We start from the raw sequence: 13,300 nt of genomic DNA, 5'->3' as shown, positions 1-13,300 counted from the left end.
GGAGTGCGAGTATGACTGCGGCTTCAGGATGAACACAGGGACGCGGGTCGGAGCCGTGCTCTGCCCGGGGTAAAGAGCAGCGAACTGCTGGTGTGAAGCCGGCCAGCCTCCCGCTGCGCGCGGGTACTCCCGGCGGGGACACTCCTGCAGCGGGGAGCGCGACCCCCAGAGCGCACCAGAGACCCCGGGAACATCTCCTGCGGCTGGCTTTTTCAGGAGCGCTCCGCGTGCGGCGAGGGGCGTGTCCCGAGGTGGCGCTGGCGTGTCCCGGGCGGGCGGTGCCGGGCGGGGCGGGGCAGGGCGGTGGTGTGGTAGCGGAGCGCCGGGCGCCGGCAGAGCGCGGGTAGGGGCGGCAGCAATGCTCGACTGCTGGGGAGCTGCACTGGGCGCCGCCGTCTCCGTCCCCGTCCTCCTTTTCGTGGCAGCGCCCTACATCAGGTGCGTCTTACCGAGCGCGGCCTCGACTCTTCGCGCGCGCTCGGCCCCGCGGAGCGGCGGCGGGTGCTGAGGGGCACGGAGGCGGCGCGCGTCGCGTCTGAGGGCGAGCGGGTCTGCCCGCCCGTGTGAGTCTGTGTGCGTGCGTGTGCGTGTGGTGGGAGTGCGAACAGCGGGAATCCCGTTCTCCAGCCCGCGCTGCGCTCAGGAATCATTCAGGCTTGCCCAGCTTCAGTGCTCCGGTGCCACTGACGCGCTCACGGCAGGAGCTGGAATGCTCGAGGGACGGGGCTCAGCCCTGGCAGCCAGCCCTCCTCCCCTCCCGCCCGGCGCTCCCCCGGCCCCGCACCGGCGGCGCTCGTGGAGGGGCGGCAGGGGGCGGGGCCCGCGTTCTCCTTAGGGCGCGGCGGCGCAGCCCATTGGACAAACGGCCCGGAGCGCGCGGCCGCAGCCAATGGGAACCGTGGCCCCACTTGACGCGCGGGCGGGACCGGGGGGCGGGGCCTGGCTCTTCGAAGCGGGAGGCTCGGGGCGCGCTCCTGATGCCCCGGTCGCGACACGGCCGTGACCGGCCTCCCCGGGTGACAACGCCCATGAACCCCACGGGGCCCTGAGCGCAGCGGTGAGCCCCAGTGTTGGGACGAAGGCCGCGGTTCTGGGCGCTTAGCCCCGGCCCTAGCCACCTAAGGAGGTTGAGGTGACAGGTGCCGTCCCCTCTTGCAGGAGGTATGTCGCTGGAGGACGGTGTAAGTCGACAGCAAAGATGGAGGGGAAGGTGGTGATAATCACAGGAGCCAACACAGGCATCGGGAAGGAGACTGCCAGAGACCTCGCACGGAGAGGCAAGTCACAGTTCATCAGCAGGCATCCCTGTGCAGCTGGAGTGGCCGTGCCTGTGTGTCAATAGTCCCTTTTTTGGACCTAAGGGAGGAGTGTTTCATGCTTACATTGAAGCCAATTTGATTCCAGAGTTATTGCAGATGAGCCCAAGTGTTGGTCTTCCAGAGGCTGTAACTACTGTTACAGCAAGTCCCCAGTTCCTCAACTGGTTTCATTGCTTGAACTCCAAAAATGTGCCTTGGGTACATGGAAATGCTCTGCACTGCAACTGGTTTGACAGGACTGGGGAAGTTCCTAGTTATCACTGGGTTCTGCTTGTATGAAGCTGGGAAATGCTGTAGGTCCACTGCTGTATGCTTTACTTATTCATGTTTCAAGCTAATTTGTTTTTTTGGGTAACTGATAAGAAGATTAAACTACCTGTTCACAATCCGTTTAGAAATTACGCTGGTATCCAAGTACCTCTATGTGCCCCTGATTTGACATTCTCATACCAGTCTTGTGGTACGTACTCCTGACCTGGAAGAACCTGGACAGAGGCACTTCAGATGTTTCTTCTTGGTCTGAAAGCATCCTTTGGTTGAATTGTAGCTTACAATATAGTAGGAAAGGCTTTGTCCCTTCCAGCTCCTCCCCTGACTGATGCCAGTTCCCCAAAGAAAAAATATATTGTTCGTAATGCTGTGCATAGTCAGCCTGCTTGTTGTAGCCTTGATCAGCCAGTGTGCTCCAGTGATGTTTCTGTTCTTGTCGTTCTCCCCTCCCCTCCTTGCAGGTGCAAGGGTGATCATTGCTTGCAGAGACATTGCAAAGGCAGAAGCTGCAGCCAGTGAAATCCGAGCTGAGACAGGGAACCAGCAAGTCATTGTGAAAAAGCTGGACTTGGCTGATACGAAGTCCATCCGGGAGTTTGCTGAGAATTTTCTAGCAGGTACAGTCTCTAGATCATTCTTTTCAGTGAAAATATTTTACCAAGGACTGCCATCTGCTCTTCTAGCCAATGCTAAATCCCTGCCCTGTGTATCTCTGTACCATGCTGGGTACTGTGCTTCCCAGCAGGGGCAGGTCAGAGGCCATGAGCTAGTTTGTGGTAGGAGACTTAGCCGATTTTTTTTTTTTTTTATGGCGATGTGGCTGCAACTCAGACAGCAAGACATTTTTTGGCTGACTTGTGCTGTCTGTCGTCATTCTCTGTTTCCCTGATTAAGGATGTCTGTTGTTTCTTGCAGAGGAGAAGGAGCTCCATATTCTCATTAATAATGCTGGGGTAATGTTATGCCCTTATTCCAAGACTGCTGATGGCTTTGAGATGCATATGGGAGTCAATCATCTTGGTAAGGCCAGTGGAATCATGTTTGTACTCAATATAGAATCACAGAATAGTTTGGGTTGGAAAGGACCTAAAAGATTGTCATCTTTCAACACCAATTTCTGTGGCGAAATTCCAAAGGAAAATCCTGCTTTCAGATTTTCTCATTCTTCCTTCTTGGAGAAGGATGGAAGGCCAGAGTTAGAGTTCTGGAGATGCAATCTGGTGTATTTGCTTATCATGGATCCATTTTAAGTATCTGTACATGTTACTTGGGACATTTTGAAATGTATGACAACTCCAACTTTTTGAAGATGAGGAGCAGAACTTGAAGGCCCCAGAAAAGTTTAGCTGTTAATTCCAGGGGCTTTTGTTTTTCCTGGTCTTGAAGTGAGGGCAGCAGTAAGATACAACATATAAGCAAGCAGGGGGACCCTTCAGAGGATGACCTTTCATCTCACCCTTAGGTCATTTTCTCTTGACTTTCCTCCTGCTGGAGCGTCTGAAGCAGTCTGCCCCAGCCCGCATAGTGAACGTGTCCTCGCTGGCTCATCACGGAGGCCGAATCCGCTTCCATGATCTCCAGGGTGAGAAGAGCTACAACCGTGGCCTGGCCTACTGTCACAGCAAATTGGCTAACGTGCTCTTCACCCGGGAGCTGGCGAGGCGGCTGCAAGGCAAGTTCCAGAACCAAGTGGAGTGTTTTTCTGCTTGGGTTTTTGTGCACTGTGGATGGGGAGAGTGGACTGAAGAGAGGTCTGGAAATCAACTATGCAGAAATTGAATGGTTTGAGGCAGGTGTCACTGAGAGCTTTTTGCAGGAAGAAGGTATCTCCTGTCTGTGGAACCAGGAGACTTAGAACACTAATTGTCTTTACAACAACAGGACAGAAGAGTTTAGTAGCTTGGCACAGTTGAATGTATCTCCTTTGTCTTTGGTGCTTGTCAAAAACTAGCTGCATCCACGCAGACAGTTGTGGTATGTGAGTGGAAGCTGAAAAGAGAACTACAACTGCAGTCTCCAAATAGAAAAGCTAATGCACACTCAGTTGCCTTAAATGTTGGTGGGTGGTAGAACAAGCATAAGACTAGACAGTACCTCTTAAGTCACAGCATCTGTCACAGTCATGTCATTCACTCATCAACTTAAGTAGTATTTATTTACTAAAACAGAAGCAGTGTCTTCCCTAGGAAATTACTATTAGAGTAAATCAAAAGAAACAGGTGTTCTCGAAAGCCTGATGGAAACTGCTCCAGTGTCACAGATGAGTGATTTAGAACGCTTAAAGAATCACCATCAAGGTATTAGCAAAAGTGGTTTTAACATGATGTCATAAAAGTATGACTTAACAGAGTTCGATGGCAAGGTTCACTCTATTACTCACTACGTGGAAGAAATTTATTAAGAAAAGTTGAGTTAGAATGATTCACACAGGTCTAGAAACATAAAGGGTAAGGAAGACCCTCCTGTTGAGTCTTGAAGTTCAGATTGGACCCCCTGGCTTTCTGAACTCCTTAGGGAGCCTAGATGCAGCTAGGTCCAGTCTTAGTCTCAGACTTGGACAATGATTCATGTCTAATGGAATTATTTATACAAAGTTTATAGTAATTAATAGTGAGTAGCTATATGGATTAGTAATGTTTCTCAGTATTAATTCAGCATGCCATCAGTCACTTACTGAGGATCTGTTGCAAGCAAGGATCTCTCTGCCTGAGTAAGGAAGGCTTTCTTAGTCTCAGGTAAGGAACCTTGAGAGGCATCCATGCTCAAGGGGAGAGTCACCTGGTGTGCAGTCCAGTTGCAGTTTGGGCTCAGCTCCAGATGGGCTCATCCAAAGGTATGCTGTTGCGAAAAGGTCTCTGCCTTGAGGAGCAACCTTGAGAAGTGACTCAGCTCAAGGGGAGATCGTCACCATGCAGTCACACTGCCTGGTAGGGAGAGCTCAGAGAAGGCTCACTTTGGCTGTCATACTCATGGAATAAAGTGGTTGGCTGGTAGTCAAACTGCATACAGTGGGAAAGGTACACATGAGACTCATTGTATCCACAACTTTCTTTGTTCGTTGATAAATCAGTCTTGGAAAAGCCACATGCTACTTGTGTTAACTGCATGATGCTCTTCCAAATTCCTGTGCACTGATGCTTACTGTCCTCTTTGTGGGTTTCCTAGAGAAGTTCTTGGCCCAGATAGGGCTCAGGCCTTTACCAAACTACTGCTGGTTTGGTTAAAAGGTCAAGTGTATCTGTGACATTCAGCAAGCAGTAACTACAGAGGACTTCACTTAGCTCTCTCTGTATCCAAGTCTGGACTCCTCCTTTAAGTTACAGAATATCTGCAGGTAGAATTGAAGAGTATTCTACCTTCAATAGAATACTCTTGAAGGTAGAGAGTATGATGCATATAGATGCATATAGATTTGATGCATATAGATTTGTCCTGAACTACTTTATTTTGCCATAGGCACTAAAGTCACAGCAAATGCTCTCCATCCTGGTTCTGTCTCTTCTGAGTTGGTCCGGCATTCATTTGTAATGACTTGGCTGTGGAAGATATTCTCCTTCTTCTTGAAGACACCTTGGGAAGGAGCTCAGACCAGTGTCTACTGTGCAGTAGCTGAGGAACTGGACTCTGTGACAGGACAGTATTTCAGGTGGGTGAAAGCTGAAGAAGTGATACACTGTGGAAGGCTACCTTGTTGGCTGGGCAATATGAGAGTTACTCTCATTCTTCATTAAAAAAGGACTGGGTATGAGGCTGTCTGGTAAGACTGAGGGTGACAGATACTAGAACATTATCCCTGCCAGCTCTGTTGCAATTGTGTTAGAAAAAATCCCTGACCTGTGTAACACTTCATGCAATAGCAGGTCCTTTAGTGCCAGTACAGGAATGGCTGTCACATGGTCAGAGCTTTAATCTGATCTGAGACTTGGGAAAAATCACTTTTCTGAAGAACTGTTTAGTTAATGAGGTCACTTGAGTCAATTCTGGAAAGACCACTTCGGTTCTCTTTGTAGTTTCACCCCACTGGAGCAGAAGGGGCCTGTGCTCCCAGGTAGCTGTGAGGGCTGATGGAGCTGTAGAGCTAGGAGGTGAGATTTTCAGGTCTGGTATGTGACAAAATAATTTGATTCTCCAGCGTGACAGACCCACGAGCTGGCAGGGACTCCTGCTGGGATGCTTGTCACTCTATCCTGCAAACGGTCTTGTGTAGCTCCCACTACAAAACTTGTTATTTCTTGGCTACTTTGACTTACTCCAGGACCCTGCACAGTCATGGCTTTTCCCATCACCAAAGCTACAGCCTGGAGCAGTTCCAAATCATCATCATCCTAGATTTGAAGACTGCCATTTGAACAGATTCATATGTCTGTCAACTTCCCACTGGGTGTAGAGCACTGTAACAATCTCATTTTTTGGGAAATGAATGTGAAAATTTTTCTGTCTTCCCCTCACCCCCCTCCCATGGATGCCTTTGGAGCCTTTGTGTCTTTGCAGAGCTTTCCTCCTGTAATTCGTGACCAGATTAGTCTCTGTAATGACTTTGCCTGATCTTTATTTGGGAGTTTGTAGTATCTTAATCAGACTTAAACATATAAATAGATGTCTTAATCTTCCCTGAATGACTGTCCATCCCAGGATAAAAATGTAGCATTTTATGTGCTGGAGTACAGAAAACTGATGGATTTTAAACTCAGGAAAAAAGGGAGTTTTGGACTTGGTGGGAAATTAGTAACTTCAACAGTAATTCACAATTAACATTGGACTAGCCTAAAATCATTTTCACTTTCCAGGCAATAGAGTATAAAGCACAAGTACAGACATTAGGAAAGGAATTTGCATGCTACAGAAAGACAGGTAGAGTACACCAGAGTCATTTCAGGAACATCAAAGATTGTGCACTTGTTCTAAAAACACTGGGCTGAATGGAAACCTTACAAGATGCCATTTCCTCTGTGCTCTGAAACTCCCACTTATTGCACAATCTAGCATTACAGATGAGAACACAGGATCTCTATTCCAGACAGAGTGCTGAGAAGAAAGGAGCCACAGTTCAGAGGATAATGGAAAAGGGGATAACCATGCATGGTTATTACAGTGTAATTATTCTTGGGCATATCATGGGATGAATAGGATGGGATAAACAGCTTAGAATGAAGGGCTGTTTGAATGGCTTTTTTGTAGTGTTTGCTAGAAAAGGTGCCCTGAAGAAGCTTGGTTAGCCTTAATAGCCCATTTTAGTGGTATTAATGAGAATGTAAACTAAAGAGGTTTCTTTAAGAGTTAAAACAACAGATAAAATTAGACTTGTTCTTGGTGCTTTTGGGAGAGATTCTTCCTTAAAAGCTTTCCCATGGTGGCTTAGCACCAACCCTTGCTCATTTGTTGTGTAGCTTCCCACTGTTCTTCAACTGGTCTTGAACTAAACTGATAGAAAGCAACTCCCTTATCTTAACACAGACATTTCAGTGTGCTAATGCAGATGGAGATCTTTGACTTAACAAATTAAAAGAATGTTCCTCTTACAGTGATTGCCAGCCAGCATACATATCTCCACGTGGCCGGGATGACGAGACAGCAAGGAAGCTCTGGAGTGTGAGCTGTGAGCTCCTTGGCATCCAGTGGGACTGAGCAGCGCAGACCTCCTGTGTACCTGTGATGCTTCTCTGGGGAAGAGCACTGCTGAGAGACCTCAGGAGTAGAATGCTGTACTTCAGCTGCCCCAATGATGGCTCTATGGGCACAACCTACTTTGAATTTCTGGAATACTACACTTAAGAATTGAGATTTGTAAGCAATCACTCCCTTTTCCTAGCTGGAGAATTAAAGCACTGATACAGGGAGCAACCTTTGCTTGGTATCTCACACAGCAGCCCAAGGCTATTGTCCTCTGGCTTTAGAATAGAAAGGGAGGTTGGAGTCTTAGGTTTAGATTGTGAAGAAAAAAAAATTACCTTAAATAAAGTTTGATTGTGGTTTTTTTCCTAACAGCAATAATAAAAGGTAGGACTCTAAACTTATTACCTAAGGTTATGTTCAGTTCCTACAGTTTGACCTGGCAGAGTGAAAGTACTCTAGGATATTAGATTTTCTGGCAAGTAAATGCAATACAAATGCTCTCAAGCACAGAGAAACAGGTGTGGGCCTTTCTGTGCCAAGCAATAGGTAAAGTTTCTAAGTGGAATAATTTTTCTCTCTAAGTAGCTGGAGCCTAGCCACTGAGGTATCTTGGCCCTAAGTGCCCACTAATTGCAGTAAGTTCACTGAGGGCTGGGCATATCTTCTGAGAACTCAGGTCTCAATGCAGGTGACTGGGAGGTTAAAAGTTGCAGGATTGTCAGAATTGTGCATGGCCAAATTATCTTATTAAAGAAATCAACATCTCTCCTGTGAAACACTGAGCAAAAGATGGTGTAAAAATTGTCACAGTAAACCCCCCAGCTGCACTTTAAAGGACTATAGAACCTAGAAAAGAGACCAAGTGAGTAAAAAACATCTAAACTGTGTTAAAAAATATTAAACAGCTTCAGCTGAGACTTGAGCTTTAAATGACACCAAACTGCCGAGCTAAATAGCTGAAGCAGGAGCTGGGACTATCTTGGTATTACGGTTGAGCCAGCTACAGCACAGGAAGGTAAGACAAATCCTGCCATTTGTCTGCCCAGCAGTTACTGGCCTTGGCTGGCAGTCTGCCTGAGCAGGACCACACAGCTTGCACTTCCCCAGGGCAGCTGGGTCAGTCCACATTGCAATGGGATTGCTCCCTTGGAACTCTAGTGCTACTTGGTGCAAATTGCTAGAGTCTGATCCATAATCAGAGATTATTTCTGAAAGAGTTAAGCAGTCAGAGACCAAGTGCCACATCTCACTGGATTACCTTCTGCTTCTGAAAAAATGTCTGGAAATTTTTGGACTTGCATATGAGCCTGCAACTCTGACCAACTGCCAGTTTTGGGAAACAAATGCTAATTCTAATTTTTTCTGTCTGGATGTTATCTATGCAGATCAGTCCTGTGCTACCTCTGAGCAATACTAAATAAAGCTATTTTCCTTTTACAACAGGAGACCGTATCTTCTTTCAGAAATGTTGAATCAGTTTATTTGGTGTTGCTGTTATCTGCACCTGCCTTACTAATGTAGAGAACTCAATTCAGGTAACATTTCAGAGTCCATTGGTGTTCCTCCTTGTCACTCTACCTTTTTTCCCCCCCCTCTTTCCACTTCACCCTGATTATGTAGCTAAATCCACAACTACAATGTAGCAGTAGAATGCTACCTAGCATTGGAGACTAGGCTTGCTTTCTCTGTGCGATTCTCTGATCTTGAAAGTAGTTTTCAGGAGCAAGAGAAACCATTTTTTAAAAAGCAGAAAGTGTCTCTAGCGTGAAATATTTTTGCCCTTGCAGGTCAATTCTCTTTGCAAAGAAGTCTGACTGTAGATTTAACTTAAGACATATTAAATTACACATTTCCATAGAGAGACAACCACTCATTTTGACCTTGAGCAAGTCATTTATACTTCTCAACTGATCTGTAAAAAAATGAGGGAACTAAAGCTCATTTAGCTGTGTCAAAGGGAAGCTTGTAAGGAAGAGTTAGATTAACTAGCAAAGCTCTCTGAAGAGGATTACTGAGTACACGTATGAGGCTGAACTAGCTGCTGGGAGGACTTCTAAAGATGTGATGTTCCAATTGATCTAAATGTTGAGGACACTGTAGCAGATTTGGCATGAAAGAAAAATTATCCCCCTTCTAATTACTTTGCTAAGCCTAGCCAAAAGCAAAATGCAGATCTAGAAAGAGACCCCCAGCTATGCTGAGATAAAAATTAAACAGGAGATACATTAACAGTCACAATATTTTATTCTCTTTTATCACTGTAAACAAACCTTAGTCATTAACAGAGAAGTTCTTTTTAACTGGCAGTAGTCAATCCCTTTTTGCTGACAAAAATTCAAACCCCCTTGATAATTCCACTACTCGTGACACAAGGCAGTTAGTCAGGATCAAAATTCCAGGTTCTGCTGGTATGAGAAAGATCCCTATGATTCTGGGTTAAGAACATCAAATTACAGCAAACACTATATAAAGTGCATCAGGTACAGTGCAAAGAGGTCAGGAAGAAAGGCAGGTACGGAACTGACAGGTCTGCACAGCAAACTCCACTCTCTGTGCTCTGTATAGCTGAAGGAACTCGAGCAGAAAAGAAGGTGTTAGCGGAAATGCAGATCTGGATACCCACAAGCAGTAAAACCTCCTCCCCATAATTAGAGATTTAAAAACGATTGAAGACATAGGTAGTGTCACGTTTTAGGATTAGCCTAACAGCTGTAAGCTGATGGAAAGCTACGTCAGTCTGGCCAAGGAAACAAAAGCTTTCATTAGTACTGCTCACTAATGAGATAATGTAAATCTGTGGTCAAGGGATTCTGAAAGCTCCATGTGGTCATTTCTGACCGCTTTACTCAGACATTTCTAGCTCTGCTCTGGTGAGCAGAGTGCCTCCAAAGAGAGGTGTTTGTGTCAGTGGGGCACTGCTCTTGAAACCCTGAAGATGGACCAAATCCTTTCCAATACCATGGAAGTCTGTTCTTTCATTACAGTGAGCTTGGGGTTAGTGCAAAACTCTTACTTGACAGTCTCAATTATTTTATGTAATAAAACTATTTACAATTCGGTTACACTTCAGAAAACCTGTCATTTCTTTTGAAGTAAACAACTTTTTAACAAAAAAGTGAATTAGTTTTCCTACTTCTGCTGAAATACATGTAAACAGTAAAGACAAACTGTTGTGGAATGCCATGTTTTGTTCTGGTTTTCTTTTCTTTGAAGGTCATACTACTGTCTACCACACTTCTGCCAATTTTTCACGTCCCAATCACAGTTGCAGGGAAGCAGCTGCTTTTTTCAGCATCCCTCATTACACGGCCATTACACGAAGACGGCTGCTTTTTTCATAAAACTGATTAACCTAACACTTCCAGAGCAAAGCCTGTCTATACAGCAGGTCCAGTTTGGTGTTCTATTGTACTTAACAGGGACAGATTATCCTGGTAATAAATAAATAAATCCCTGTGTGACAGGGATAGAAGACCACCTGTTAAATTTTGCCACAGCTTGCTTTATCAAATATTCTCTGCCATACCTGATGAAAAACTGTGGAAGTTTACTGTCAACTACTCAGTCATAAAGCTGCATGACAACAATTTTTTGGGTATTGCCATAGCAAAGAAAGAGGTACGTGATTTTTCAGATATTTTAAAGGCTTATTTTCCCTTTGTACTCCCCTTACAGCATATGCCCTTTATAGCTTCATTCATCTAGTAAGGGCTGAAGTGCCATATGTATGGCACACATCACACAGTGTAACTGGTAAGTACAAAACCTGCTATAAAGAATCAGTTCCTACCTTTTCAAACAAACTAAAGAAACTGGGTATATTGTACTAGTGAAGGGAATAAAAAAAAAAGTAGCAATGGTTTGTATAGAGGCTTAAAAAATCTCTGAATTTTAGTCTTTGTAAGATCTCTCCAATCTTGAAAATTTTTACAGGAAACCCATAATCAGAAAGTTTATCCTCTAGGCTACATTGAGTTGATAAAATTTTTCTGTCCTCTCTACATGTTTTCTGGATTAAAAAAGCCCATATTATTAAGTTCAGTGCTTTTCAAAAAATATCAACCCCCCCCCAAAAATTAAAAACTAACAAAAAACAAAAACCAAAATCAGAAACAGAAAGAGAAGTGCTCTCTCCATACACCTAAATCCTTGCTTGTTCAGTTTGAAACTGCCTCCCCCACCTCTGTCAGAAAAAGAGTCAAAAAACACCCTGAGGTAGTGACTGTGTCAAAATACAGGACTGGCACTTGTAATTTAGCTCCCTCCCCACCAAAGGCACATTAGCAGCATCCATTTCCCACCAGCATGAGTCAAGAGACTTCCATTTTACCGAGAAGTACTGAACCAGAAACCTTTGAGCTGTCTTGAAGCCTTTTCCTCCTGTATGATGGCAAATGTCAATTACTTATTACTTCCTGGTGCCCTGGGCAAGCCGATTTTTCATCTTGGGCTGGTGCACAGAGAGCCACTGGGCACAGATGGCCTTCACAACGTCGTCGCCGCTGCTCTCGGCCAGCTGCCGCACGTGCTGCACCAGCTGCACCGCTCTGCCCTTCTCCTGCCTCACCGACACCAGATAGGCAGAGCGCAGCTTGTTACACATCACGTAGGCCTGGATCTGAAGCAGAAGAGGCAATCAGACCTTGGTTAGAAATCTGTAGTAAAGTAACTGGACAAGCCTAAGCGAGGGATTCATGGGAAATACCCAGTTCAAAAGTCTGTATTACAAGGTGGTGGTAGTACCATATTACTGAACAGAGCATGGCAGGAAGCAAATCCCAATGAAAAAGGCAGACAGACAGCTGTATGTTATTACATTTGTGTCTTGTAGAAATTCCTTTATTGTAAGACCTTGAAAATAGCATCACGAATCCTATCTTGTGCATTAATTTACCATATCCTCATAGCAAGGAGTCTAAACCTGTCATTTTCTTCCATTGCTGTTTCTAGAACAGCTCCCGTCTTTCAGTGACAGATCTTACAGAAAGGCACAATTAAAAGCCCATTTGTAGCAAGACAGAGGACAGTCACAAATCTTAAGATTTCATTCCCAGCTACGCCACTCAGGATCTACAAGAATCCACAAACACTGAGCCACAGCCACCTCTATAAACATGTATCTATAGTTCACATATTTATGTGTGACTTTCCAGTGGCTTGGGCAGCTGCTATGAAAGCCAGCAAAGAAACAAAGTCGTTTAGGCCTCACTTCCTCTAAGAGAAAAAAAATCAGAATTGGACAAGTTTTACCATCTAACCCTTGATCACCACAAAACAGTATAATCCTGAAACAGTAAGCTGAAATGGTCATCATTAGCTGTCTGCTGTTACTAGAAACTTGCATGCACCTATGTGAAAAGTTGAGTAACAAAACCAAAAAACCCACCAACGTGCCCCTCTGTAACACTTTTCCTCTCACTACAGCAAATGCCTAGCTCTCACTCTGAGGACTCTGAAGTTGCTAACGGGGATAGTACCAACTGGTACCTTCATGTCACAGCTCTACAGTCACAAACACCAGGGCCTTGAGGAATTCACTATGATCTCTACAATCTAGGAAGTAGCCTTCAAAAATCTGGCTTGCATGAAGATGAAAAAGATCGTGAAAGAGAACCCACAGGCTGTAGACCAAGACTTGGCTGTTCAGCTCTTGCTAAAAGAGTTCCTCTACTGTACTTTTACTTACCTTGTTTTCATCACTGTCCATATCCTGAATCAGATTATCGAGATCCTGTATCCAAAGAAGGGAAAAGTTGTTCACATTTAAAGTGACAATAGTCTGCAAATCTCTACCCCATCAGAGATCAAATCCCTGTGAACAGAAAGGGCTGCTGAGATCACAGCAGGTGGTTGCACTGTCCCAACTGCAAAGGCTACAGATGTAGAAAATACAAAAAAAAAAAAATTCCAATTCTTCCCTCTATCACAGCTTCTCCTGCCTTCCATGTCTATGGGGTATCTCTAGAGAATGCTATGAGCCTAGGAGTCCCCCAGGGACATGGCTGATGTTACATGAAATGAATTTGTAGGTTCTCTACACCCCAGCAGGAGTTGGGCCCTATGGCCCACCCCGACCCAAAGGGTGGATTGTGTCCCCT

General features: G+C 45.2%; 2 protein-coding genes across 4 annotated transcripts in view; one reads left to right on the top strand and one right to left on the bottom strand.

The window, feature by feature from the left end:
• Positions 1 to 282: 282 nt before the first annotated feature.
• Positions 283 to 8,642, top strand: LOC127472786 (retinol dehydrogenase 12-like). Its single transcript, XM_051791474.1, has 7 exons — positions 283 to 438; positions 1,159 to 1,277; positions 2,051 to 2,206; positions 2,505 to 2,609; positions 3,052 to 3,261; positions 5,046 to 5,235; positions 7,112 to 8,642. Exons 1-7 carry the CDS (start codon positions 359 to 361, stop codon positions 7,212 to 7,214), a joined length of 963 nt encoding a protein of 320 aa, XP_051647434.1. The 5' UTR covers positions 283 to 358; the 3' UTR covers positions 7,215 to 8,642.
• A 781-nt stretch (positions 8,643 to 9,423) lies between these two features.
• ZFYVE26 (zinc finger FYVE-type containing 26) overlaps positions 9,424 to 13,300 on the bottom strand; it is a 47,120-nt gene continuing 43,243 nt past the window's right edge. For all 3 annotated transcript variants that reach the window (XM_051791366.1, XM_051791363.1, XM_051791364.1), the window contains 2 exons: positions 12,889 to 12,933; positions 9,424 to 11,820 (listed from right to left, as the gene is read on the bottom strand). In XM_051791366.1, coding sequence (XP_051647326.1) covers positions 11,611 to 11,820; positions 12,889 to 12,933 — 255 coding nt within the window. In that variant the 3' untranslated portion in view covers positions 9,424 to 11,610. The remainder of the gene's footprint in view (positions 11,821 to 12,888; positions 12,934 to 13,300) is intronic.

Source organism: Manacus candei, unplaced genomic scaffold, assembly GCF_025592945.1.
Source record: "Manacus candei isolate 608988 ecotype Guabito, Panama unplaced genomic scaffold, ASM2559294v1 h1tg000033l, whole genome shotgun sequence".
Classification (NCBI taxonomy): Eukaryota; Metazoa; Chordata; class Aves; order Passeriformes; family Pipridae; genus Manacus; species Manacus candei.
This window is presented reverse-complemented; position numbering and strand designations above follow the sequence as displayed.